At 43.5% G+C, this 24,726-nt stretch overlaps 1 protein-coding gene across 4 annotated transcripts; it reads left to right on the forward strand.

Annotated features, from left to right (window-relative positions):
• Positions 1-1,465: 1,465 nt before the first annotated feature.
• Positions 1,466-23,584, forward strand: bcorl1 (BCL6 corepressor-like 1). 4 transcript variants are annotated; one of them, XM_031587075.2, is made up of 12 exons: positions 1,466-1,702; positions 12,322-12,416; positions 12,764-15,388; positions 16,299-16,437; positions 16,960-17,457; positions 17,863-18,074; positions 18,377-18,625; positions 18,770-18,936; positions 19,287-19,432; positions 19,902-19,979; positions 20,486-20,663; positions 20,980-23,584. In XM_031587075.2, the coding sequence occupies exons 2-12, from the start codon at positions 12,411-12,413 to the stop codon at positions 21,383-21,385; spliced, it is 4,704 nt and encodes a 1,567-aa protein (XP_031442935.1). In that variant the 5' UTR covers positions 1,466-1,702; positions 12,322-12,410; the 3' UTR covers positions 21,386-23,584. The 4 variants fall into 4 exon arrangements, with proteins under 4 accessions (XP_031442935.1, XP_042566705.1, XP_031442933.1 ...); XM_042710771.1 differs by lacking the exon at positions 1,466-1,702 and adding an exon at positions 8,506-11,159; XM_031587073.1 differs by lacking the exon at positions 1,466-1,702 and adding an exon at positions 8,506-9,018.
• Positions 23,585-24,726: the final 1,142 nt, after the last annotated feature.

The following is a 24,726-nucleotide window of genomic DNA, read 5'->3' on the forward strand; positions in this document are numbered from 1 at the left end:
ACGGTATGAGAAGAAGGCCTAGGCTCAGTTTAGCTTTGTTTCTTTGCCATGGACGAAGGCCTTGTAGGCAATGGTTTCTTGGGTCACTAAATAAATATTGGCTGCGTGTGCTATGACCTAGTCCACCGCTTCTCATATAGGCTAGGTACCTTGAAGATGTAACCTATCTTACATGTAACCTATTAGAGGTGTTCTGCAAAGAAAGGAGAAATCCATTTAACACAATTACTCAAACGATCTGGAGTGATGCATCAACCGAACTCTTATAATTTAAATTGACTGATATGTGTTTTCTAGGGTATAGATCAATCCTTGTAAAACCCCTTTGGTGCTTTCTAATTCACTCAGTAGTGTACACATTTAGGAAGACATGTAGTTACTCAGGCAAAGATACTCGTTATGACGTCCTTTGTACGTGTCACAGTATTTATCAGAATAGATACAGTAGACCTACTCCTACATTGTTCGGGAATGCAGACTGTGCAGTGAGTAGTAGGCTAAATTGAGGGAAAGCGTAGGGACTTCCGCAGCTATTCAGTGCCATGCATTTGCGTTGGACACGTAAATCTTTCCATTTGTAATTTGGCACAAAGCAATACCATCTCCTCCAACAGGCAAAAGAGGAAGTGGTAATAACAAGGCACTATAACTTTTAGCCACTAGCATTACAAAGACTGACGGTTACAATTCTGTAGAGCCAAAATAGACACAAATCGATCATGTTACATGATCGTTAAAGAGATTGTGACTATAGCCTAGTTCATAGTGCAGATGTTGCAGCCAAACTAAAAGCAGCCGTTATTAGGCCTACGTGCTAAGCGGGGGACAACAGCACAATTTATCGAGGCAGCAATATCAGAACTTCGACGCGGTGCACATTCATTTAGCATCATCCTTATATACACAGCAGTATCCAAGTCTGCAATATGGCCTACTATTTTGCTGTCCAATTTAATAGACAACGATGCGGTTGTGATAATTATGCCATATAAGTATAAGTAATACGATTTATGAATTAAGTCATATGATTATAAAAGTATCATAATCTGTTTCCCTTTAAGATAAAGGCAGAACACAGTCACTATAGGATAAAGTGTTTTTGCTTATTTAGTTAGCCAATATAGTTGAGGATGGGCCTGAAATGTTATTACTTTGAGATAGTTGCTGGGTGAAAATTATTTGTCTGCTTGTTTGTTTGTTTGTTTGTTTTGTCAGATTGGAGTGCTGGTGATTTAAGATACTGGAAGCTAAAAAAAGAGCCTACATCATGATCTTTAAAATTCCATGTGCATGAAGTGTAGGTTAATTGCCTCAGATTTCTAGCGCTTACTAAAGTTTGATGACTTGGGTCGTTTTGATGATACTGATGTTAAGGGATTTTGTATGTTTTCAAAGCCATTAACGATTTACCCTACCGAAGCCTGCATGTGTCCGGACGGCCTCAACCTGCATTTATTCACCTGTAGCCGGGAGTGAGCAGGCTTTAGGACCCAGGGTCCGCGATTTTCCTCTCCAGCTGCTGCGGTCTGAAAACTGGCGAAGAGGGAAGATCGAGCAGAGAAACCCAAATTTCACACCGGATTAAATACACTTGAAAACCACACTCCAACCCGAGCCGAAAGTCGCAACTTCGAATTCCTCATCTTGTACAGGTGATTCAGACTCACTTGAAAACCCAAAGGGAATCCATTTGGGGCGTAAGGTAAGGCGGCGCAATACCATGCGATTACTAATAACAAAGGCGCTACTGGCGAGCGAGGGGGCATTAAAGGGGGCATTGCACAACGCCATGGAGGGCGACTGTCAACTCTGTAAACTTTATACTTTCATACGAGTACCCTAAACTCAACTCACGGTTACAGAAATATGACTTGATATGTTTAGACGCATCGAAAGGGGGTTACACAATAACCAACAACTATTGAGGGCAGTTCTACTCGAATTTCAGGGTAGCCTAAACGTGTGTCGGAGGTGAACTATATTATTGAGAATTTTAAGAAACCCAGACGAATGAAGTAAATAGGCTACTGCACTGACTGGGAATGAGCTGACTGTGCTCGTTAACTACCGCATGTGACCGTTGCTTATTTTCAACGCGTCTGCATCAGACATCGTTGCATCCCACATTCAACCTGTCATCTATAGGTAGGGTAGCCTATTGAAGAGTAAGTTAGCCAACAGTGGGGGTTTGGTTGGTCGATCCGTTAGACTGGGTTAAATACTAACTCAGTGGTTTAGTTTTGCAATTTGATCTCTGCAGTTTAGGCTGGAGAAGAGTTTTTCAGACAATTATGAGTTTTCTCAGTACACGAATGTAATTCTAACACTGGGCTGGGCCATCATCATAGTCTTGGCTATAGCTTATCAGCCGGATCTAGATTTGTCTTTCTGGTCATTGATCATATTATGCGATATTTTGGTCGTTCTGTTTTTGTGTAGGCTGGAACACAGACACCGATAAGGCCTTGGACCATATTAAAATGATGCTGTCTAATCCAGTCGGGCTCAGACGTGGGACTTTGTATTGTTGTTTATGTATCAGGTTTACAAGACAATATAAAAATAGTTCCCTTCAGCCTGCATAACTGAAGTAGACCAAGCTATTGACTTCAAATGTTCGACAAGTAGCGGGGTAGGCTATCCTCGATAATTGGGGAAGCTTCGCGCAGTCGGTCACTGCCGGGATCGCATGCCTCGGTTTGCCTGCCATTTAGCGGACTCGGGTAAATCTAGTTCCTGCTAACGTTGTGCACGTGAGGTCTGCGGACCAACAAACAGGCAACGGTGCATTCTCACCTTCAGTTAGAGATCGTTACGTTTGACCGTGTCCTTTCGGTGGTTTATCAAAATACTTCGTAACGTTTATGTGTCATGCCAGCCATGCTATCGCTGACACAACAGACTGTCATGAAGTCTGATAACCTCCAAATAGGCTAATATAGCCTATTTATTTAGCCCTTCGCGCCTGTCGACGGCACCACCACAACCTGCATAATAAGCTATAGCTACTTTACGGATTCGCTTTATCCACCAAGTCATTAGCCTACATTAAAAAAAAAATCGGTGGTGCACTCAGTAGCCGAGTTCGGAGAAATAGGTCATCGTTTGGAAGAATTGTTTATTTTGATAGTCATGATTGGCATTCCCTCCGTTGCTGCATAAAAAGTCGAAAAGTTATTCCGTATCTGACAAACCCACAACTGGCTATAAAAGCGATGCCCTGTAAATGCCGTTTGTTTGTTACACTTGCTTTCTCAGCACAATTGGCCTATTGACCTCCCGCGTCTCCGTCATGTTCTTTCCTGGTGTAAACATTTGGTGTCAAGGTGTGTGAAACTGCCCCTGTGGCAGCGAATCTCTGCGCCCCCTTTACAGCCCCACTACTCTTCCATACTTGACCTTGCACATAGGCTGAGACTGTTTTGTCTGAATTAGTAGGCTATGCAAAACACACACACAAAACATGATTTACATCTTTAATCTCACTGGTTTAGACAATACCTGCATATGCATATGTGTTTGGGGAAACCCTTGTGTTGTTCTGTTCTGTTGTTTCCATTGTGGACATGCTGCGGACTGTTAACTCGACCATGTTAATTTAAATGATGACCGAATTGTGACTTCACTAACTGGATATTGGTGCTAGGTCACACATATCTAACAATTACACAAAAAAATGTGAGAATTTTGGGCTCACAGAACTGCAGTGAAGTCTTTTCCACTGCATATATCACAGAATTATCAACACACTATATATGGCATCAATGTTACATTTCTGGGGACAATATATTGCAAACATGCAGGTGCTCAGAAAAGGTTACCTTCACTAATAGCATTCTCATTTGGGGTAAGTTTGCAACTGTTGTCCTTGACTTTCAAGTCTTGTGGGTCTATTCCATGTTGATTCATCCAGTTTAATTACCCCACCTCAATTTTTTGTTTATTCTTTTCTGGTGGAAGATGAATCAGTATGATGGAATAAACCCCAAATATGGGAGGGGGATACTTATAAATGTTGTTTACTATGACTCTGCTTATGGGTACATATATATCAATTATACTTCATCTGCAAGGTTATGTTCAGTTCTGGTCATTTTATAGGGATTTTTGTCACATACAGCCCCTCAAAATGTCTTTCTCTAAAAGTTTAAGCATCCACTGCTCAAAGGGTATATGAGTAAGTAAGGATATTTCCTGCTGTAAAACAAACTTTTGTGGGTATCTGTGCAGTTTAAAGGCCATAGGTGATTTAATCTGGTAAAAACTGGCCTGTAAAGATGGCTCCAGAATGAAAATGTCAAATTTAGCATATGTTCAACAATAACAAATCATATGTGAGACACATGGTAAGAAAATTCATATAAATTCATATAAAGAACACAATCTGGTGTATAAATAATGCAAATACATCTAAAATATAGTAAAGTAAATTAATGAAATTCCTTAAAATAACCTGTTTATTAAAGGTTGTATTCCACATCAAGACATTCCAATAGGCACCTTTCACCTAAAAATATGTAGTAAAGGTAACTTTTATTTCAAATTCACTGTAATTCACTTTATTTCAAATTCACTGTCTGATGCAGTTGCAAAAGATTTGTTGTGTCAAATTGCAGTTGTAAGGTTTTACAACACCTGTACCTCACGGCTTTTGTGACGTGTTGTCACTAAGTCAGTCAAGACACAGCATCTTAAGAGAGTTTTGGTCAGAGGAGAGACAGAACTACTTATTAACTTGATTTGACAACAGTGTTTGTACAACATCAGCCAGAAAAGTCACAAAAAGAAACGCAATTCGACTGACTATTGGCTAGTCCGCTAGTTAGCTAACTTTGCAGGCTAACTAACCAGCTAGCTAGCTCATATCCGGCTACAATGAGTGGTTTAACAAAGGCATTGTTCTGGAACCATTGGTGCTGTTGCAAGCAGTCGCAGCGGTTTGAACTCCCAGACAAGTTGCAGCAAGTTGCTGGATTCAAGTAGCTGCAATTAGTCTCATTGCGAATCTTTGGTCTGAACTGGCCTTAACAGAATATCCTAAATAGTTTTTGGTGGCCTCTGGTGGTCAAAAATAGTCCAACTTATGCCCAGGGCGACATAAGATCGGTGAATATTGCTGATTTATGGTGCGTTCCATTTACTACGAAAGATCGAACTTACAGCAGGGAATTATGTCACACCCGAGTTGGCCACGTTCCAGTAACAAGTCGGAAAACAAATGCAATACCAATTGTTGTTGTTAGCCATTGTTACCAGATGTTAGCAATACCAGTTGATAACAACGCATTATGCAGTATTTTGCGCATAGAAACACCATAGCAATATGTCCACAGATTGAAGTTAGACAGTAGTCTGTATACAACTGATGTAATGAGACACAATGGCTGCGCGGGGCCGCCATCTTGGATTCTGAAGTCGGGGTTGGTTAGCATTATCCGACTTTCTGAGTTGGAATTCCAACTTCAGGGGGGTGTTCTTGTTGAAACTTCCGACTTTAAACTATGGAATTCCGACTTCGAATTCGAATTCCGTCTTCGAATCCCCCCCCACATAATTCCCCCATGGCTTTAACATTTGGGATTGTTCCGTCATATTGATTCAATAAGAAAAAAAGTTGAGGTGGGAAATCTCTGGTTGATTTGTCCCTGTGAGAATTCTAGTAGACTTTGGATTTGGAGTAGCCTACATACTACATACAGTTTGGAATGGTGATGCTTATGGTGACATCACATGGCATGCTTGGCATGGACATATAATTTACTGGCTGGTTGAGGTCTGTGTGGTTCAGTGGCTTGGTGTGATGATAAAGGTGGGGTAAATGTGATGCAAAACACTGCAATGAGGCAGACAGGACCTAAGGAAGAGAGAACACAACAGGATGAAAGAAGAAGTAGAATAAGGGAGTGAAGGTCAGTGTTAAGAGACTGTAGGGAGGCGTTTGGGGGGGGGGGGGGGGGGGGGGATTATAAACAGATCCATGTAATGGCCAGAAAGTGGTTTACGATTCAGCCGGCTCAAGATATATTCCTGAGACAGTAGATCTAAGCTGTATTCACGCTATCATTGTTTTTGCCCTCTCAATACAGGACCTCTCAGTTGTCATAGGGTCAAAACAGAATCTTGCTGTATGTATACTATAGACTTTCAAATATAGTATAGAAATAGTATTAATTGTATTCTTGCTCATAAGATACTTGTAATCATTTCATGAGATGGCTCATACCCCCCCTAATTATGACTAATTCTGTCTTAGTGATTGAATAGACAGATTGTGTGATACTGCACCATTGTCTAAGTCTGGTACATTGAGTTTTTGTGGCAGAACCAGAGGTCTTGAACATATGCTATGCTAAATGCCAGGTCCTGGGTGTCTCCAACTTGGCCTTCCCCTCTCCTGACAAGATCTTGTCTTTTGTTTAATTGATCTATCCCTGCCAATTGATTTCTGATTTAGCAGTTGTGTACATTGTGTACAACAGTTGTGTTCACACAGATGAAAGTAACATTTTATTTAACTTACAGCTGTCCATTACATTTTGGTTCTGAAACCTGTGTTAACAGTTTTGAGACTATACAAAATGAACAAATGAAAAGAGGTACTATTACAATTCCAAAAGCACACTTCCACAATAACACTTTGGATATTGTAAAAAAAAAAGTTAAAATGAAGATAAAGTGGGCCCCATTTTCATTAAATATGCTTTAGTAATGAAGAAAACCTTGAGGGAACATGGGAGAACCAACATCATTGATTGGAGATTTTAACTGGATGACAAGTCAGTGTTGAAGCAGGGAATTCAGACAGAGTAAAGTGTGTGTGTTGGATCACTTTGGCACTGTTGACAGATCTGAGACTGTTGCATTGTGTCAGTTATGCTTGGCACTTCCTGACTTGTGGTTCTGAATAAAGTAATACATGTAGGTATTATCAGGCCTGCTGTCAAGGGGTGGGGGTGGGGGTCAACGGGTACACATGACCTCGGACCAAGGCCCAGGGGGGGCTCGTGCAAAGGTCTATGATTAAATAGTGTGTGGGAGAGGAGCTGTTTTGCTGTGTGTAAATGGAACATGGGTTGTGCTTTATGGCCAGTTACTGATCTCAGGTCTGGGCAGGTCGAGGAGGGAGGGGGTTTGGGGGCCTTTGGAGATCATCTTGTCACCGGACCCAAGCACACATGGCAGGCCTGGGTATTATTAACGCCTAAAATACACATATTTAAATGATCATCTGAGACTGTTGCTTTGAATCAGTGGTGCTTGGCACTTATGTACAGGGGCACTATAATGATCCTAAAATCCCGTCCTGTGGTTATGAAAGAAATACTACATACTATAGGTATTATTCATATTAATAACTAAGATGCCCATATTAAATTATCATAAGATTTGAAGGTTTTTCTTTATGCCACGATTGTATCGGTATATCAATAATGTTAGAAATATTAAGTAAAAATGGATAGGTTGGCTCATTATTTATAGTAATGGCTGTTTCAAATTGAAAAGAAAATAACTCGGGTCTTCACTGAAATAAAACATGAAAACGAACTATGCAGAATACTACTAGAATACAGAGAACACTTTTTGCTATGAATGTACATGACCCTTCATCAGCATTTACTCCTAGAACCTTTATAATTCAGTGCTTCAGTCATTTGGTCAGTCCGATGTCTTTGTATGAACCTTCAAACACTCTACATTATAAATATCAAATCCCTTTGCACAATATCCAGGCTCATATAATCAGAGGGGAGTTTGTTGAACTTGTGGCTCGTGAGGCCAGTTGGTTGTTTAATTAAGTATTTTTCATGGAAATTCCCCGCTCAGACATTCGTTTTTCGAATGGCAGTGGGGGTTGCCATGACTGGATGAATTGGCTGAAGTTTAACAGAGAGTTGCGAAGACAGGTTAGGCCTATTTCAACTTCTCATCGACTTGGGTCACATTTTGAGGTTAATGCTTTTGACTGTGTTTGCGTTAGAAGTCTCACAGGAGCTACAATAGAGGCATCACTAAACCCCTGTCGGGAAAGCAACATGTAGTCCGTTGATTATGTGAGTGGAAAGAACACCAGGAGGATTGCTATAGGGATCTTATCTTCACCCTCACCACGTCTTCGCCTCCGCATGTGGTTAATTACGTTGCAATGTTTGGACACACCACCTCTACCTCCCTCAAACTCTTTTAATGTGTGTATGTGTTTGTTTGACCCCTTGGAGATGTTCACCATATGTTGCCTTGTCTATCTGTAAAATAGAAGTGTTTGGGTAGCCTACTCTGCTGTCTATTTATTTAGCTCACAAGTCAATTCGTTAAAATGGGATGGTCCAGCGAATACTATATGTATTTTCACTTTGCTACTTAGCTAAGCTTTCTCAGTTTAGCGCACCGTTGCGATCCCCTTTCCCCTTGAGCGGCTGGACTGTAGCATTGCATGCTGGTACCTGCAGTCCCTACTCCTCCCTTCTTATGGTTGCCGGAGCTAGGGCGTGTGTAACGGAATACTACAAATCCCATTTTGAAAATCCTCCATCTGCCCCTCTCTCCCACCAGACCAGAGACAGATACGGTACGGACTGTCTTGGCGAAACCCCCCCGGACTTTCAGAACCGAAAACCGACGAGATTAGTGGACTGCAACGGCCAAGAAACAGAAACGTGAAATTCGCACATCTCCTGATATATGCATATCTTCTGTACACAGGACGAACGGGTTGGTGGTTGTTCTGCAATTTGACATCGTTATCTGGCTCGCTAATTACCTTTTGGAATTATTCAGTGTTGTAGACGAAAGAAATCGCTTGTGGTCTATGTCGTCTGGGTCTTATTATTTTTGAATACAGAGACGCCAAGATATGGGCCGTTTAGAGACTGTCTTAGACATTTTTCGTGTCACACAGTCGGAGACGGCTTGTCTTAACATTGCCCAGCAATGTGTAATGCAGACCGATAGTCGCTTCGGGGAGACTTCGCTGCGCAGGGATCTGAAATTTGTTCGTGTTATTTCCAACATCTAGGCTAAGTAAGGTTACATGTTGTTCTCAGTGTGTCGCACGCGTTACAGTTACTAGTTAATAATAAGTTGAGTGCTGCATTGTTGTTAAACATTCAGTTAGTTTTCTAACACTTCACGAGGGAATGAGCACGAGAGGCAGGCAAAGTGCGATGTTTCCTCATGCGGGCGATGTCAACCTCTTGATATTGTCTGACATTCACTCGTCTTTTCCTTACGAGCTTATTATCAGCAAAGACGTCATAAAGACTGTCCGGCCTCGTGGTCTTATTGACGGATTGAAAAAGATGGTTATTGGAGTTTGGAATGTTTGCTCAGGGCTATTTGGCGCTGCGTTGATGTTGGCCAACGTATTGGGGGAACGTGTCGTGTAGTTTGGCTCATTGTGGTCTTGCGAGTGTGTGCATCTACGATGTGTTCGATTTAGCAAAGGAAATCCTGTTTGGCAATCGTCTAGTTCCAGATATCTCCCCAGAAACACACGAGAACCTATGCAGCACACCTTTCTAATAGATGTGATCACTGCCGAAACTGAGTATTTGCACCACGGTTTGACTGACTGAACATATCGTTTCACCTGAGAACTGGCGTGCCCTCGTATTGTGTGATACGATTGTTCGCCAGCCCGAACGAGCGAGTGGGCTGGTCAGAGTTTGAGCAAAAAATATAGTCACGAAAAGACCATTTCTAATCACCCTATTGGCCTACCCTCACGTCCGAATAATTCTTCCTAATATAGACCACTCGTCTGTCGTCGACCGTGACTATGTTTTCTGCATCATCTATCGCAGACTTGTCACTCGGATGCGTCTCCTTTGTGCATATGGGCTTCAGGCTGCGCTGCTGACTGACCGGGAGGGATCGAGCAGCTCCGGTCTAGAGGAAAGCACTTGGGTTTTCTGGACACTGTGGACATGGATATATCATTTATTCAGTGGCGTGAACCTCTATATTTTAATATAGATTATAGAAACCAGACATCTTAATGATGCTTATAGGCTACGGATTCAGTGACACCAATATAATATGGGAAGACTGATCCTTTTGATTACCCGACAAAAACAAATGATCCTTTTCTCCAGTGGATCAACTTACTCTACTTTACCCTCTGTAGCTGCAGCTACTTCACGTTGATATAAGAGAGTGCATTCTATACGCTATGGTGACCTATATGTCTAAGTGATCTCCTGTCTTCTAGTTAGCCGACGGGTCAGTTTGATGAGTATTGCTTTCCCCTCGGCATAGTCCATCACGAGAAGACAACATTATATAGAGGGGAACTAGCCTACACACACAAACAAACAAACAAACACCGACGGGGGATACATACATACGTACATACATGCATACATGACTTATGCGAGGGGATGTAGATTTTTGGACTCTGGGGAAACGATGCCAACAATGTGGTGTTTCCATATCGAGAGGACAGGTTCTCGCGTACTAATTGCTCGGGCTGTTCATCGTCAAATGCCTATTCTCAAAAGAGCGCTGTCAACCTAACGGATCACGTTGTCTTTTGTGGAGGGAATCTTTTTATTTTGTCTGGTGTTTTGTTTGAAATTTTAATTGTTTAGCGTGTAATTAATATTGAGACATCTTTATATGCCATTCTGGTTTATATTTCCATAACAACCTCACCAGTCCTCTCTTTAGTTACGCTGAAGGTGGAAGACCACAGCAGCCAGTACTGGACAGAGTCATATTTTAGCCCACCTCTATGATCACATATCCTTAATTGGCCCTGCAATTAACCCAGAGAGAGGCGTAGTCTTTCCAGGATGATTTGAGAGGGCTGTAGCAGTTGATTTCTACCCTGCTATCTCTCTCTTGTGTGCTCTCTCTCCCCGATTGCTATGATGAAGATGGGTTTTGTTCCCTAAAGCTTCTCTTCTCATGTCATTTCCTGCTTTGCTCTGCTGCTCGGCCCTTGTTCTGTGGTTCTGTGAATGAGGCTGTGGCCATTCCTCTCTACACACTGATCACAGATGTACACTCACCTCCACCCACCTTCCTCTAGTGCTGGCTGTCACAGACACGTTCAGGGTCAGGAGTGAGAAGCAAAGGGAGAGTGCAGAAGCTGAGGAGATTGTTTTTGGAGTCGAGCCTTGGCACTGTTATGATTGCAGAGGGCTCCACAGGTTTGTTAAGTGAGTTGTGTTTAAGAAAAACAACATATATATTTTTTAGAAACATGGCACATCTTATCTTAAAAAATTGCAGTCCCTTGTCATGAAGCTGTCACATATGACTTTGTATTTGATTGTAGAAGGCTTTCCCAGTGTTGCTTTTATTCCTCTTGGTGGTGTTTTAATTTATATGTGTGGGGGCATTAAAAAGTATTGCAGGAAGGTGATGTCCTGCTCTGTTCTGCTTCTCAATGTGAATCATGTAGCGTATACTGTATGTCCATTCCTGCACTGAATTAAAACTTTTAGGAAATTGTGACATCTATTGTAAGGAACCATTTCTCACTCAGAGGAAGTTTGGTAGTCATCTCTTGCTGTGAAGCATTGCTTGTTACACAGTGTGAAAATTGATTCCCACGATGTTTTTGCAATCCAGTAATTTCCCTTCATGTTTTTTGTCAGTATTTCACCAAACATTCTGTGTAAAAATGCTAGTACAATTTTTTTTTTTTACACAAACTCTGAAAATTGTGGAGAAAACTGTGTTTCAACTATGTGACAAATGTTGTGTAGTGTATGTTTGATAACACATCTTGAGATCTGGGTTTGTTACGCACCTTCATTTAGGACTTACGGCCCCTCTGAAATGTGTAGTTTCTGCACTGCTCTGGGTTGCACCCTCCTGGGGCATTAAGGTCAGCTGCCCCTGGACAGTCATACCCTTGCCCCTCCTGGGGCATTAAGGTCAACTGCCCCTAGACAGTCATACCCTTGAAGATCCCATGAAAATATGCAGTGAAATGAAGGAGTAAAGGAATGTATTAAGAAATGAGTCACTGTTGGTCGTAACATAATTCTTGATTTTATTTTTCCTGTGAAGAGATGACAGTGATTACACAATTAGTTGAAGGGCTGCAAACCTATTCTCCCAGTTAATTAACGACATGTTTTTAAATGTTTATGTATATGAACTAATTGCTTTGGCGGGACAACACAATGCACAGTGGATGTTTGTCATTTCAATGGAGCAAGATGAATAGAATTATTAACATCTTTCTGCTTTTATGTACAGTCCAAGGTTGTTGTCTCTACCACTTCCGTTATCGCAATAGTCTGAGATTAAGATTTCATCAGTTTTGGCATAGTGTTTATGAGTTTTCAGGTTTATTAATTTATTTTTCAGCGCTTGGCCCCATACACAGAGGACATTTCCCTTCAGTTTGCACTTGAAGTCCCTCCACCATTGAGGAATGCAGTGTTAAAAGAACGCATATGCAGGTATATATATATTTATTTAATTATTTATTAAATTAAATTAAATTAAATTAAATTAAATTAAATTAAATTAATAAAAGTTTTTTTTTTATGTTCTATTACTAGATAAAAAGCCAAATCTGTAAGAACATAGCTTGATAAAAAAGCCAACCCGATTGAAATACAAACAGACTATGTCATTTGTGTGAAATTAGTTTTAAATGAATGCTGTATTAACATGTTGATGTAATGACAAAGATTATTGCTCTAGATGGCTGGGGCTTTGTAAAAATAGCAAAAAAGCAAACAAATCATCCTTTGGAAAAAAAAATTCAGTTGAGATCAGCTTGTAGCTCTGTGTATTTCTACAGGTGGATCCCTCTCCAATGAATATAGGGGATGGAGGTACTGTGAGCAGAGAGAGCAGAGCTCCGACCAGGGCGTCCGGTACCATGGTGGGCAACCCCCCGCAGACGCTGCCGCCTGAGCTCAGAGGAGACGTGCCGCATAGCCAGCAGGGAAAACTGAGAACTGCCCCAGACTGCAAGACACCGGATGCGTGTTCCGAGGCCACTCACTCCAACCACTGCTCTGACGCCCTTCCCCCTTCCCAGAAGGCCCATAACACTCCTGTTTCGGGCTCGCCAGCCATGAATTCCACTTTACACGAGAGAGCAGAGTGCCACAAGGCCAAGGCCGACGGTGGAGCGGGGGTCTACCCTCCTCACTCGTGGACTGGTGGGAAGAAGGCTGGCGTGGAGGGCCCTGTGAATGCCAGTCGTGGGGGGATAAGCTTGAATAAGAAGAGCAGCCCTCCAGCCCCCTCAGTCATCAGCCTGCCCCCGGGCTTCCAGTGCTCCACACTGTTCCTCTCCTCCACCAATTTCACCTCTCCACTCTGTAAGATCACCCTGCCTCCTGGGACTGGGCAGATCGCTGCACTGAGAAAAGCCACGGCCAGCCAGTTCCAGAAAGTACCTGAGGGTGCCCAGCAAAACCCCCAGAACTCCCAGAGCTCGGGTGTGGCCCCTCTGCTGCACACGTACCCATACCACTTTCAGGCGGGGCGAGGCCCTGCCTCCGAAAAGAGACCGCCCTCAACAAAGCTGAGATGCGATGCATCCAGCAGCAAAAACTCTAAACTGGGAGCAGAGCAGAAGACTCCCCCTGCTTCTGCAGTCTCCCCCAGCATCACCGTCCCAATCCAGCCCCAACCACCCAGCTCTGCACACCCAACACGCTTTACTATCTCGCCCTCTGCTGCCATCTGTTGCAGCCCTGCACTGGCCAGTGTTACCACTCAAACTAAGCTGCTAAACCTCATGGATAAAGGTCCTCCTTACCGTAGTGTTGATAAGACACCTTTAGCATATTTGAAACTGAAGTCTCCATCTGCCACAGAGGAGCACACTGTTGGATGCTCTGTTGAGGAGAGGGACGTACCTCTGGATCTGTCCTCCAAGTCCAAACGACAGAAGAGCAACAGCAGTGATATCCAGAACAACCCTGCACTTGCCACCGAGCATCGTCCTGTTGATGATGGTCAAAAGCACGTCCCAAATGCCGTGAAAAGGACCCAGGCCACCGGTTTTGGTTCAGCTCCTTATTCCGTTCTACCCGACAACCAGAGAAATGGCTCCAATCCAAAGCCACCCTCATCCAAGCTGTTCAATCATCAAACACTTGAGCCAGCAACATCTTGGTCCAAACATTCACCCCAAGGTGCTATCAACACCATACCTGGGACCTATGTTGGTGTTGCCAGTCCAATTCTAGCTTCAACTCTACGCAGCAAAGATGGCAAAGGGGCAGCTTTTGTAGAAGACCTCCAGAGTTTTGCTAAGCAGGAAACCATCTCCATTGTGGACCAAGGGGAGCAGCTTTCTCCCCTTGGGAAGGAGTCACCATTTGCAGCGAAGAACACCCAACACAGCAAAAGCATCAAACACCCAAACAGCACTAGCTCCATTGGAGCACAGGCATATCCATCCAAGGACACTCTTCCCTCAGGTCTTTCACCTCCGGCCAACTCGCATCTCCATCGAAAGTCTGCCAGCGGTAAGTCTGCCCCAATCCCTTACCCTCCAGCTGGCATCAAGCCACTGTGGGAAAAACCTGCTGTTCTCCCTCAGGGGACCTCAATCCAGCGAAAGGCCATCCAGGGAAGTCCCAAAAACAAGGCAGCAGCTAGCTGTGAGGGAACGGTGTTCCACCCTCCTCCCAAGCTGGAAGATGAGAAATGGGGGAAAAATAACAAGTCTCCTCTGTCCAACTTGGAGTCCATTGTCAAGCAGAAGGCCCTAGAGACTACAGCACTCACTGGCGAGGCTTACTGCGGTCTGTCCTCTGTTGGGTCTCGGAGAACAGAGATAAGCTCTCTCACAGGGTGCCAGAATTCTCAGTTGCAGCAGCCAGCCACTGCTGGAATCCCACCTTTCAGACCAGTGGAGAGGAGAGACTCAAAGCCTGAGAGAACCTCCTTTCCAGGGGAGCCCGTGCAAACCAGCAGACGTCCTGAGAAACTGCTAGCTGCAGGGCAGAGAGAGACTAGTACGGAAAAGCATGGGAAGGCAGAGGAGAGCAAGGCCAGCAAGGAAAGCGAAGTGCCCAGCAAAAATTCCCGGCCAAGCCAGTTGTCTAGTGGTGGCAGTCAGGGTAGCAGGGAGGAGATGGAGAAAGACGTAGCTGAAAAAACAGCAGGAGAGAAGGAGAAAGATGAGAAGTTATCAGCCCAGAAGGACCCCTCGTCACAAATAAAGGCACTGTCGATGCTCCAGGGTCAAAGTGCAATAGAGACAAAAGTGGAGAGGAGAACCAACGGCACCAAAGAGGGCTCCCCTTTCAGTGAAAGAAGCGCCACGGGCAAACAGAAGAAGGCCAGTCCGAAAAAGCCAGGGAAGGAGAAAGCAACACCAGAGAGGCCGAAGAAGACTCCGCCTAAGAGACCACTAGACAAGGTCAGCCCTAATGTGAAGCAAGGGAGTCTTCTAAAGAAGGTGAGTTCTGCTTATTTAATCTCTGCGAGCTTTGATGGGTTTTTTACATGCCTATTCAAAAGTACAGCAGGACTGTAATCAAACTATGTAATTTTGCTCTGTTGTTATAATAGTAAATTGGATTACAATGACTTGCATCAAGCAACATTAACAGACAAAATTCTGTTTTTCAGTCTCTGTATTTCTATGAATTTCACTTAAATAACTTTTTCTATATTTCATAGTATGGATATTTTCTAAAAAGTAATAGACCTTTTTTCTTTTGATTATTGTACATTTGAAAATATTTACATTTCTAATTTTTGTTATTTAAATTATTATTTTAAATCACGTGTGCAGTTGGGTGAAACAACATATAAGATTTTCTACATTTACATAACAGACACAAATGGCTTTGTTTAGTTATATTGTAGTTGTATTGCAGTTGCAAGGCAGTTCAGTTTAATTGAGTAAAAACAGCACACAAATGCCATTTTTGTTGATTGATTACAGGCATAATAATTTTGCACAAGAGCATATTTTAATATATTTATAATACCCAGTGAATTTACCAAGTGAGTGAAAAAAACTACTTTGTCAGAAGTGTCTTAATAGAAATGTTTTTGCATTGTTATTTAAGCAGTGTTTTGATTAGTGTTACTTATTTTGTTCTACTAAACAGCTTAATGAATAAACTGTTAACCTTACCCAGGCCAACATAATACGCTAAATAATGCAAGTTTTCATATGGACAAAAAATATATATATATATATGTGTGTTAAACTGTACCAAATCCTTTGATGCATTTTCTGTATTCTACACATGAGAAATGAGCAAGTGAATCTAAAGACCTCCTCGCTAGAAGCACGGCCATTTCAGTGTGCATCCACCTGCCATAGCCTGTCTTGTCTGCTTGTGTTGCTGCCACAGAGGAAGGTGCTGCCCCCAGCACTGGACCAGGGCTGTGAGGAAAAGGCCTCCGCCCCTCAGCCAGAGGAGGGAGCAAAGCGGCGTAAGGGGAAGAACGCCTCAGCACCAGAGACTCCTGGATCAGCTTCCAGCAAAGCAGGTAATTCACTAGTCTGACAGAATTAACAGGGCCTAGAAATGCAGTGCACTCTTATACCAGACATTTTTAGAGCTAGTAGTGCTGGGATTCCATAACAGATCCACATCTTTATATAAATATAAAAATATATATATATATATATATATATTTATGACACACACACATACATTGCAGGTTTCACATGTAATTAATTTAATTTATCCCAAGTGGCTTGCAAGTGAGATAGCTACTGTAGCTACGTGCAAGTGCCGATTGATTAAGTATCATACTGATATAGAGGTATAGTGGCTGCTGCAGAAGAGATGGATTTTTAGATGTTTCTTGTGAAGGATTCACCTGAGGAAACTCAGTTCACTGAGTTGGGCCAACTTTCCGCAACCAGAAAGAAAAGTGTTGGGATAGAGATTAGATACCATGATGATACGCAGATCTGAGCAGTGATATATTCGTTGCTCTAAGTTAAGCCTGTTTGTTGGAATAAAAGGCATTCTTTAGAGTTCCTGTGGTGTTCGTGTCCCACAGGTGGTGAGCGCACCCCTGCCACCAGCCCCAGGGGCTCCTCAGAGAAGCAGACGTCCCACAGCAGCCCCAGTCAGCCGGGCAAGGAGACACCCGCCTCCCTCGACACCCCTAGCTCCAGGCCGAGGAGAGGCAGACGGCGCTCTGAGGAGACGCTGCGGAGTGACTGGAGCTTTGCTGCCCCGGTCCCCCCTCTACCCCCTCCTCCCCCCCCAGATCCCCCTGCGGCCACACCTCCGCCTCCGGCTAGTACTCCTTCGGTCCCCGTCCGCAGACCAAGGGGCAGGCCACGACTAAACCCGCTGCCGGAGGATGCCGACCTGGTGAAGGTGAGGCCAGCCCCGGCCACCGAGACAGAGACGCCTTCCATGAAGAAGAGACGGCGATGCAGGAACAGGAAGTACCAGAATGGGGAGTACATCACAGACAAGCATAAGGCTGTGGACGGAGAGAAGGAAGAGAGGTACACCTCTACCAGACAGAGCGCTCGAATGGGAACAGGTAGGTGCTCTCTTCTCAGTTACCTCAATCATTTAAATGAAGTTTTAAATGGATTATTTGGTTCAGAGCAGTGATTAGGCATTAACATGGATTAATACTGCATATTTTAAAAACTCCATCTGGAAATAAATGAAATTTCTCTGGCATGAAATATCATGTCTAGCAAAGGTTGCCTAAAAAAGCAAAGGGAAGAATAGTTTTCCATGGGAAGCAAACCTCCTGTTGATATAGAGCATATTGTCTGGATATATCACTTAGTGACATTTGCAAATGCAGGAATGTATGTGTCTTGAGTTTTTCTGTGTTGTTCAACATGACGTTCATAGTCCTAAGGAAAAACATCGCATCCCTTTATATTTGTGAGCCCTGCGGCCCTCTGCTGACTGATGTGCTATGTTGTCACAGATGCGAGGACTGGCATGTACCCACGACTCAGTGCCACGTTGACCTGCCGTTCACCCAGCCCGGACCTCAGTCCCCGCAGACCTCTGTTCACACGCTCCGGGTCCGTCCGGCGCCAGGATGGTCAGACCCCCACAGAGTCTACCGACAAGCCGGCAGGGAAGAGGAAATTCAAGAGCAAGCACTTAATCACTGACTCCGAAGACCAGAAAAAGGTGAGTAGTAGTAAAGGCAGTTAATCGTTACCCCGATTGCATCCAGTTAAAGTCTCGATCCTGTGTGTGGGGTGAGCGAATGGGTGACACAGTTGGTATTGTGCTGCCCCCCTGTGGCATAAATAGTCACTACAGGACAGTGGTTTTATTCCTCCCGCTCTCTCCCATGAGGCGGGCCACTTCACTTAGCGCAGCCTGTGTGCCGACCGTCTTTTGTGATGACGCATCCTCTGCTCACGCTCACACTCATTCTTTGAATTCATTCTTTTTCCACTCCTTCCCCTGCCTCTCCCCATCCCTAGCTGAAGACCAAACGCGGAAGCTTGGTCAAGGACGAAGAGAGCCCTGTGGCTAAGAAACCAGGGGGCCCTTTGGCCTCCCCCAAGGGGCCGTCCTCGCCGGTGCCCGTCAAGAGAGCCGCTTCAGGGAAGGGAGGAGGGGCTCCTGAATCGCCCCCAGGTCGCCCAGTGCCCCCCGAGGTCCGGCGGCTGATTGTCAATAAAAACGCGGGGGAGACTTTGCTTCAAAGGGCCGCCCGCCTGGGCTACCAGGTACACCTCTGCCAGTTCAGCTGCCACTGTCTGCATATTTTATACACCCACAGTCTTCCCTACAAACTAATTAAGATAGTAAAAGTCATAATCTGCAGCGGGTGTTCACTCTCTGGAACCTCATTCTCTGCTCTTTTACTGTAGGATGTGGTTCTTTATTGCCTGGAGAAAGACACACAGGAGGTCAATCGTCGTGACAACGCTGGGTACACAGCGCTCCACGAGGCGTGTGCCCGTGGTTGGACCCATATAGTGCAACTGCTCCTGGAGCATGGGGCTGACGTCAACTGCAGCGCCCAGGATGGCACACGGTGAGTGGTGGTAGGACGCATTAAAGACAACTGCCATCCTTTGTGTGTGACCCTGGCTATGTATTAGGTATTTGAAACAAACTGAGTTTGTTCCATATTTTAGACTGACATGAGCTCTGTATACAGTTGAAGCTGTGTGAAATTGTGTTTTAGTTTTTTCCTGTAGTTATCTTGACCCAGTTTTTTATGGTTCAGCTGCATAGCTATGGTGGCAAGTTGTTGAAATTCACGTATTTTAACCAAATATGCACAGATTGTGAGTGTCTATGAAAGTGTATTTCCTGTCAATGAAATCAAGCTGTAGTTGTACATGGAGTGCATGCATGTGTGTTAACATGCATGTGTTGTAGGCCGATTCATGATGCGGTGGCGGCTGATAACCTCCCTGCCGCGTGGATTCTGCTCAACCACGGGGCTGACCCCACACTGGCCACCTATTCTGGACAGACTGTGACCAAACTGGCCCAGAGCCCCACGATGAAGAGCTTTCTCAAAGGTGTGAGGCTTCAGCATGTTGCTTGATTTTAAAGTTATGTCATGAAAGTCTGTGTCTCCTGTTCTAAAAACACAGACAGTTAAAACACAGTTCAGTTGATATCCATGCAAAATACAAGAAAGCCCAATTCAACAGATATTATTTCACTTATGTCTGTATTTAAAAGCATGAAAAAAATCCATACAATTTTCAATGCGTATTATGCAGTGCTTGTTGGAATTGGATTCAATTTGCTTTGCATTAGTCAGCGCTATCCAGGTTATTGTCTTGTATTATTTCTTATTATATATATATATATATCTTCTCAACATTAGTATATTCTAACAATGCAGGTACCTCATGGGGGTATATCGGTAAATCTGGTATGGTTATATGTTTTGCTTCACTCTGGCATTACCTTGTGGAGTATTTTGATGTGGGGTCATGTTGCTGTTCTGAAGTCATTAACCCCGGGTTTGCTCTTCGGCAGAGTATTTTACTGACTTGGAGGTACGCACTGACCAGGACCCAAGCCTTCCGTGGGAGTTCTATAGCAGCGCGGTGTTCGGTGAGACTTACTTGTCTTGTTGTTTCATTCCACTTCAGGGAGACACTTATTTTACCGCTTCATCCCTGTCACTGCGCAGGCTATCACAAGATTAAACCGCCGTCATTTTCATTATTTTTATTGATCTATTTTATTGATCTATTAACAGAGACAGTGCACATTAATGACCATTACTGTAAATATGCCAGAGTTAGCCAAAAAGGCAAATTTTCAACTGTAGTCCCCAGCCAGATATTACGATAGGCACCCTAAGAAGAAAAGCAAAACAAAACAACAAACAACAACAAAAATTATGTAATTTGATATAGTACCGTGAAATTTCCTGTGTCTCCATCCCTTCGCACTGACCATGTGTTCTCGATGAGGGAATGGTTTGTCACCTTTTTGGCGATGTTGAACCAAATATGAACCATCCACTAGAGGGAGTGTTAGGCACGTTGGAAACATGAGGTATGAGTTGCAATAATCCACTGGGTGATGTGATCTCCTTCTCATCGCCTTGCCAGAAACGGACGAGGACCCGTGCTGGGACTTCTTGCTGTCTGGGCCTGATGAAGAGGACGGTGGGGAGGAGAGGAGGGAGCCGGGTCGAGACGAGGATTCAGACGCAGACTGCCTGATGTTTGAGTTCTCCTCTGAGCCACTCCTGCCCTGCTACCAAGTCCAAGTAGCACTGGCACAAGGGTGAGTCCCTTATAAGCCAGTACTTAACAGGAGGGCATATCTCTGATTACATTTGTGTAGTGTTAGGGTCCATATTTATGTTTACCAGAGCTGCAGATCCCAAATGTCTTCAGTAATATGCTTTCACCTCCAACATCATTACACATTTTGCCTCCATAATTAAGTTTAAATGAGAGACTGATCTCAGAGGTTTTCAGGTAATACATTTCATATGTGAGGGTTAGACTTTCTGAAATAACTTTGTCACACACTATATTTTTTAGGGAGTGTATAAATAAAGTTGTGTATGAATGAGCGTGAACTTTGACCCATGCAGGTTCTGCAACTGGTTCCTGTTGTCTGATGTCCTAAAGCGGCTGAAGATGTCGGCTCGGATCTTCCGGGCACGGTACCCACACTTGGAGGTGGCGAGCATCCCGAAGGTGGAGCTGAAAAAGCAAGTGTCCATCAGCCAGACTAACTCGGCGCCCTCGGAGGCGCATACGGATGAGGAAGATGAGGAGAGGGAGGAGAAGGAAGAGGAGGAGGAAGGAGACGAGACAGGCGTGCTGGTGGACCTCGTGCGCTGCGTGCCTGAGCTACAAGGACTACTAGGCTCCTCCCTCCAGCTCCTCCGAGCAGAAGACGAGGACGATGAGGAGGCGGAGGAGAAGGAGAGAGTGGAAGAAGAGCGTGAGAGGAGAAAGAGGAGGAGTGACAGCAGCAGACTGTGTAGTCGGTAGCTGTACCCCTCACCCACCCCCACCGAACCCGAGCCGCACCTAAACCTTGAACCCAAACCCTGCCAGACCTCGACCTTACTCTTTCTCCAGGCTCCCCCAGAGAGCATTAGATCAAAATGAATCTGTGACTGAAGTGCCGTCCGTTAGTGTGACCTTGGGAAAAGACGAGTGTATCCCGTGTGGGGTTATGGTGTGTGTGTGTGTGTGTGTGTGTGTGTGTGTGTGTGTGTGTGTGTGTGTGTGTGTGTGTGTGTGTGTGTGTGTGTGTGTATGTGGGGGAGGGGGGTTATACTATGGCAACCAGTTTCCTGTTAACCAGTACCAGCACTTTCTATGTTTCAGCTACTCCAGAGGAGAATTTTTTTGTTTTTTGTTTTGTTTTTTCACAGGCTCACTGTTGACCTCTGACTTCTGTATTGTAAAAAGCAGGGGTCAGGGGTAAGTGGTCAGAGATGTCACTTCTTTTGGCAATGCCACTGAAGGATTGATGGGGAGGGATGGATGGTGTTGGGGAGCAACTTTCAGGTTACCTTCTGTAGGTAATTTTTCATGCCCTGACAATTAAAACTCCAACCTGCAGTTTTATAATAATCCATATGTGTACTTGTAAATATATTCTGTATGTATATCTTGCCAGCAGGGTGAACACATTTGGTCGTAATGTATGCTTTATATTTGTTTTGTGGGGGTTTTGTTTTCCGATTGTGTTATGTTTTTTTTTTTCTTCTTCTGGGGAGATAATCCAAGGCTTTCTTTGTTGTGATATTTTTTTTTTTTTTTTTTTTTTTTAATTGGTCAACTCTTGTGTGCAGCTAAGGAGCTTACTTTCAGCTCACTGTGGCAAGAAAGGCCACTGAGCCAGATGGCTGACGGTAAACCTGTGTGAACCCGGCGTTCCGGGAAGACCCAGGGAGCGAGAAGACAGCCGCGTGCCACCTCATCTGAAATCAAAATAGCCTCCCCCAGCCTCACCCTGTGCTGAGGGGACTGGATTGATGAAAGGATTGTGCCGCCTTGCACTCGCCTACCGTGCTTCTAAATTTGTTCCTGTAAAACATCTTTTTTTTTTTTAAAGCAGTTCTGCAGGGTTGTATTTATTTGAGGAGAGAATTATAAAGCTATCCGGCCTTACCTTAATGCCCACAATAAGCAGTTTGTGTCTCAAACATCTTCGAGGGCTGATTTAAGAGATGACTAAGGAATTGTTGGCTCTCCTGCTTTCGCTGATGCAGTCATTTTGAAATCAGTGACAATGGGACATTTGGACGCCATTTTTTTTATTATTATGACTTTAGAGTTAAAGCAGGCCATTTAGATTTAGATGACACCCATGTTCTTCACCCGGACCTACCGATCTCCACTTCTCTATTTCATGGTTTCAGTCATATTACACATATTTTAGTTGACACTAAGCTTTGTTTTTTTAATGCTTTCATTCTCTCCTCATTTTGTTTGCAGTGCATTTATAGGAGAATCATTCTTGAAATATGACATGATGCGAATTTTTTGGAGTCATTCACAAATCTGGCAGATCAAATAAATATGACGGTTTATGAGCTTGTCTAACTGCAGATTCCAAGACATCATCCTTGTCATCCTCAAATTTTGTTCTTGTTCACCTCATGAAATGGACTTATGGTGATCTTTTTTCAGACATCCCCCACTCCAAAAACAAACAAACAAAAAACGAAACACATTCAGTCAACACTGAAACCTGCACTTTGCTCTGCTGCAACACTTGCAAGAGGGTTGGAAAACAATCCACCCCTGGATTCAACAACTGTCACTCTCCCATCTTTCCATCCAAACCACCCCCATCCAGTTGGCGAACAGACTCCAAAAAAATGGAGTGAGTGTGTGTGTGTGTGTGATATATATTTTTTGTCTTCTTTACACTGTTAAATTGTCATTTGTGCTTAATTTAATAGTCATTAATATATTTGACCTTTTTTGTGTATTTGAAAAATGATATATGGAAAATGGCTTTGTATGGTTGGTGCTTTATTTGAAATGTACAAATGGTCATTTTGCCCAGAGATTGGTTTTTGTTCCCCTCTCATTGCAGACAGTATTTTAACAAGCGAAGGTACAGTTTTATTGTACTGGTGCTAAGCTAGATTTTGTGTTGACAATCAATGATGTTTTGTTTGAAATTTAAGGAAAAAAACAATAAATGATATTTAAATGAAGAAAAAGAAATTATGAGACTAAGGATAGTTTCATTATACATGGAACATATGGAAACTTACATATACACATGTAATTACAGTTGGAAGATCCAGAGAAACAGATGGCCAAGGAGCCCTGAGCAAGGTTATATAATTTGTCGGATTTGCACCTGTGAATCCTGTGGTATCACTTTTGTGATGTGTTACTTTATAATTGGGCAATCGGGGATGAAAATCAACCTTTTGGTGGTCACGAGGGTGTCTACGCCGTTGTTTAAGTCGATCTTTCTAAGGGTTTTCACTTTGGTTACGTTGTCGAGATGTGGCCTAAAGGTTAGGAGTTGTCTACAAGGCAACGGTTAAAATAAAACCAGTTAGAACTAAAAAGCTTCATTAAATAGAGGCGTATTGCTGGTTGTCAACCATTACGAGAATTTCAGGATGCGGCCCAGTCATGTTCAATACAATTGCTTCCATGTGCCTGACGTTTAGTAGCCCACTTGGCCTACTTCTAAGGAGTTAACTCAAGAAATGAGTCTGCCCAGCCAGCTCCACGCTATGCTATTCGAGGCCGTTATCAATCGCTCTTGTGCTTTTTTTGAGAAATTGCATTAGTAGTGGCTCTTTATCTTAATAGCTTTAATTGATAACTAAGCTTAACTGTAGGTAGACTAACTGTATGGACATAGTTTACTGTGAGTTTAAATAGTAGGCTAACTGGAGTGGCTTCGCGTGAACTTCTAGCAGCTGCTACACTCAATTTGATGTAGGCCCAGTTGCTACCGACATCGGCTTGTGACTGCTGTGTTATCAAGCCCGAACCAGGGGTAGGGGTGGGGGAAGGAATGTTTTATAAACTACATATTCAGGCTATTTTCTCCTTCGTGTGGTGTGTAACCTATATGCGCCAAGCAGCTTCCACTTGGATTACTTAGGCCAAGTAGTTTTCATATTAAGCATTGCTGCTTGAATAATAAGTCATAAAGACATTATTTACATTGTTTGCTAACTAGGCTTTAAAAATAAACTTGCTTGACACAGGCTAATGTTACATGCTAACGTTACTAAATAGAATAGGGCCTAGGCTACATGCATTTGCAAATTTATTCTGAAATGTTTAGTAGTGTATGCTTGTTCGTGGCGTTTTTTTTTTTTTACCAATGATATATGAAT

This window comes from Clupea harengus, chromosome 20 (genome assembly GCF_900700415.2).
Source record: "Clupea harengus chromosome 20, Ch_v2.0.2, whole genome shotgun sequence".
NCBI classification, from domain to species: domain Eukaryota; kingdom Metazoa; phylum Chordata; class Actinopteri; order Clupeiformes; family Clupeidae; genus Clupea; species Clupea harengus.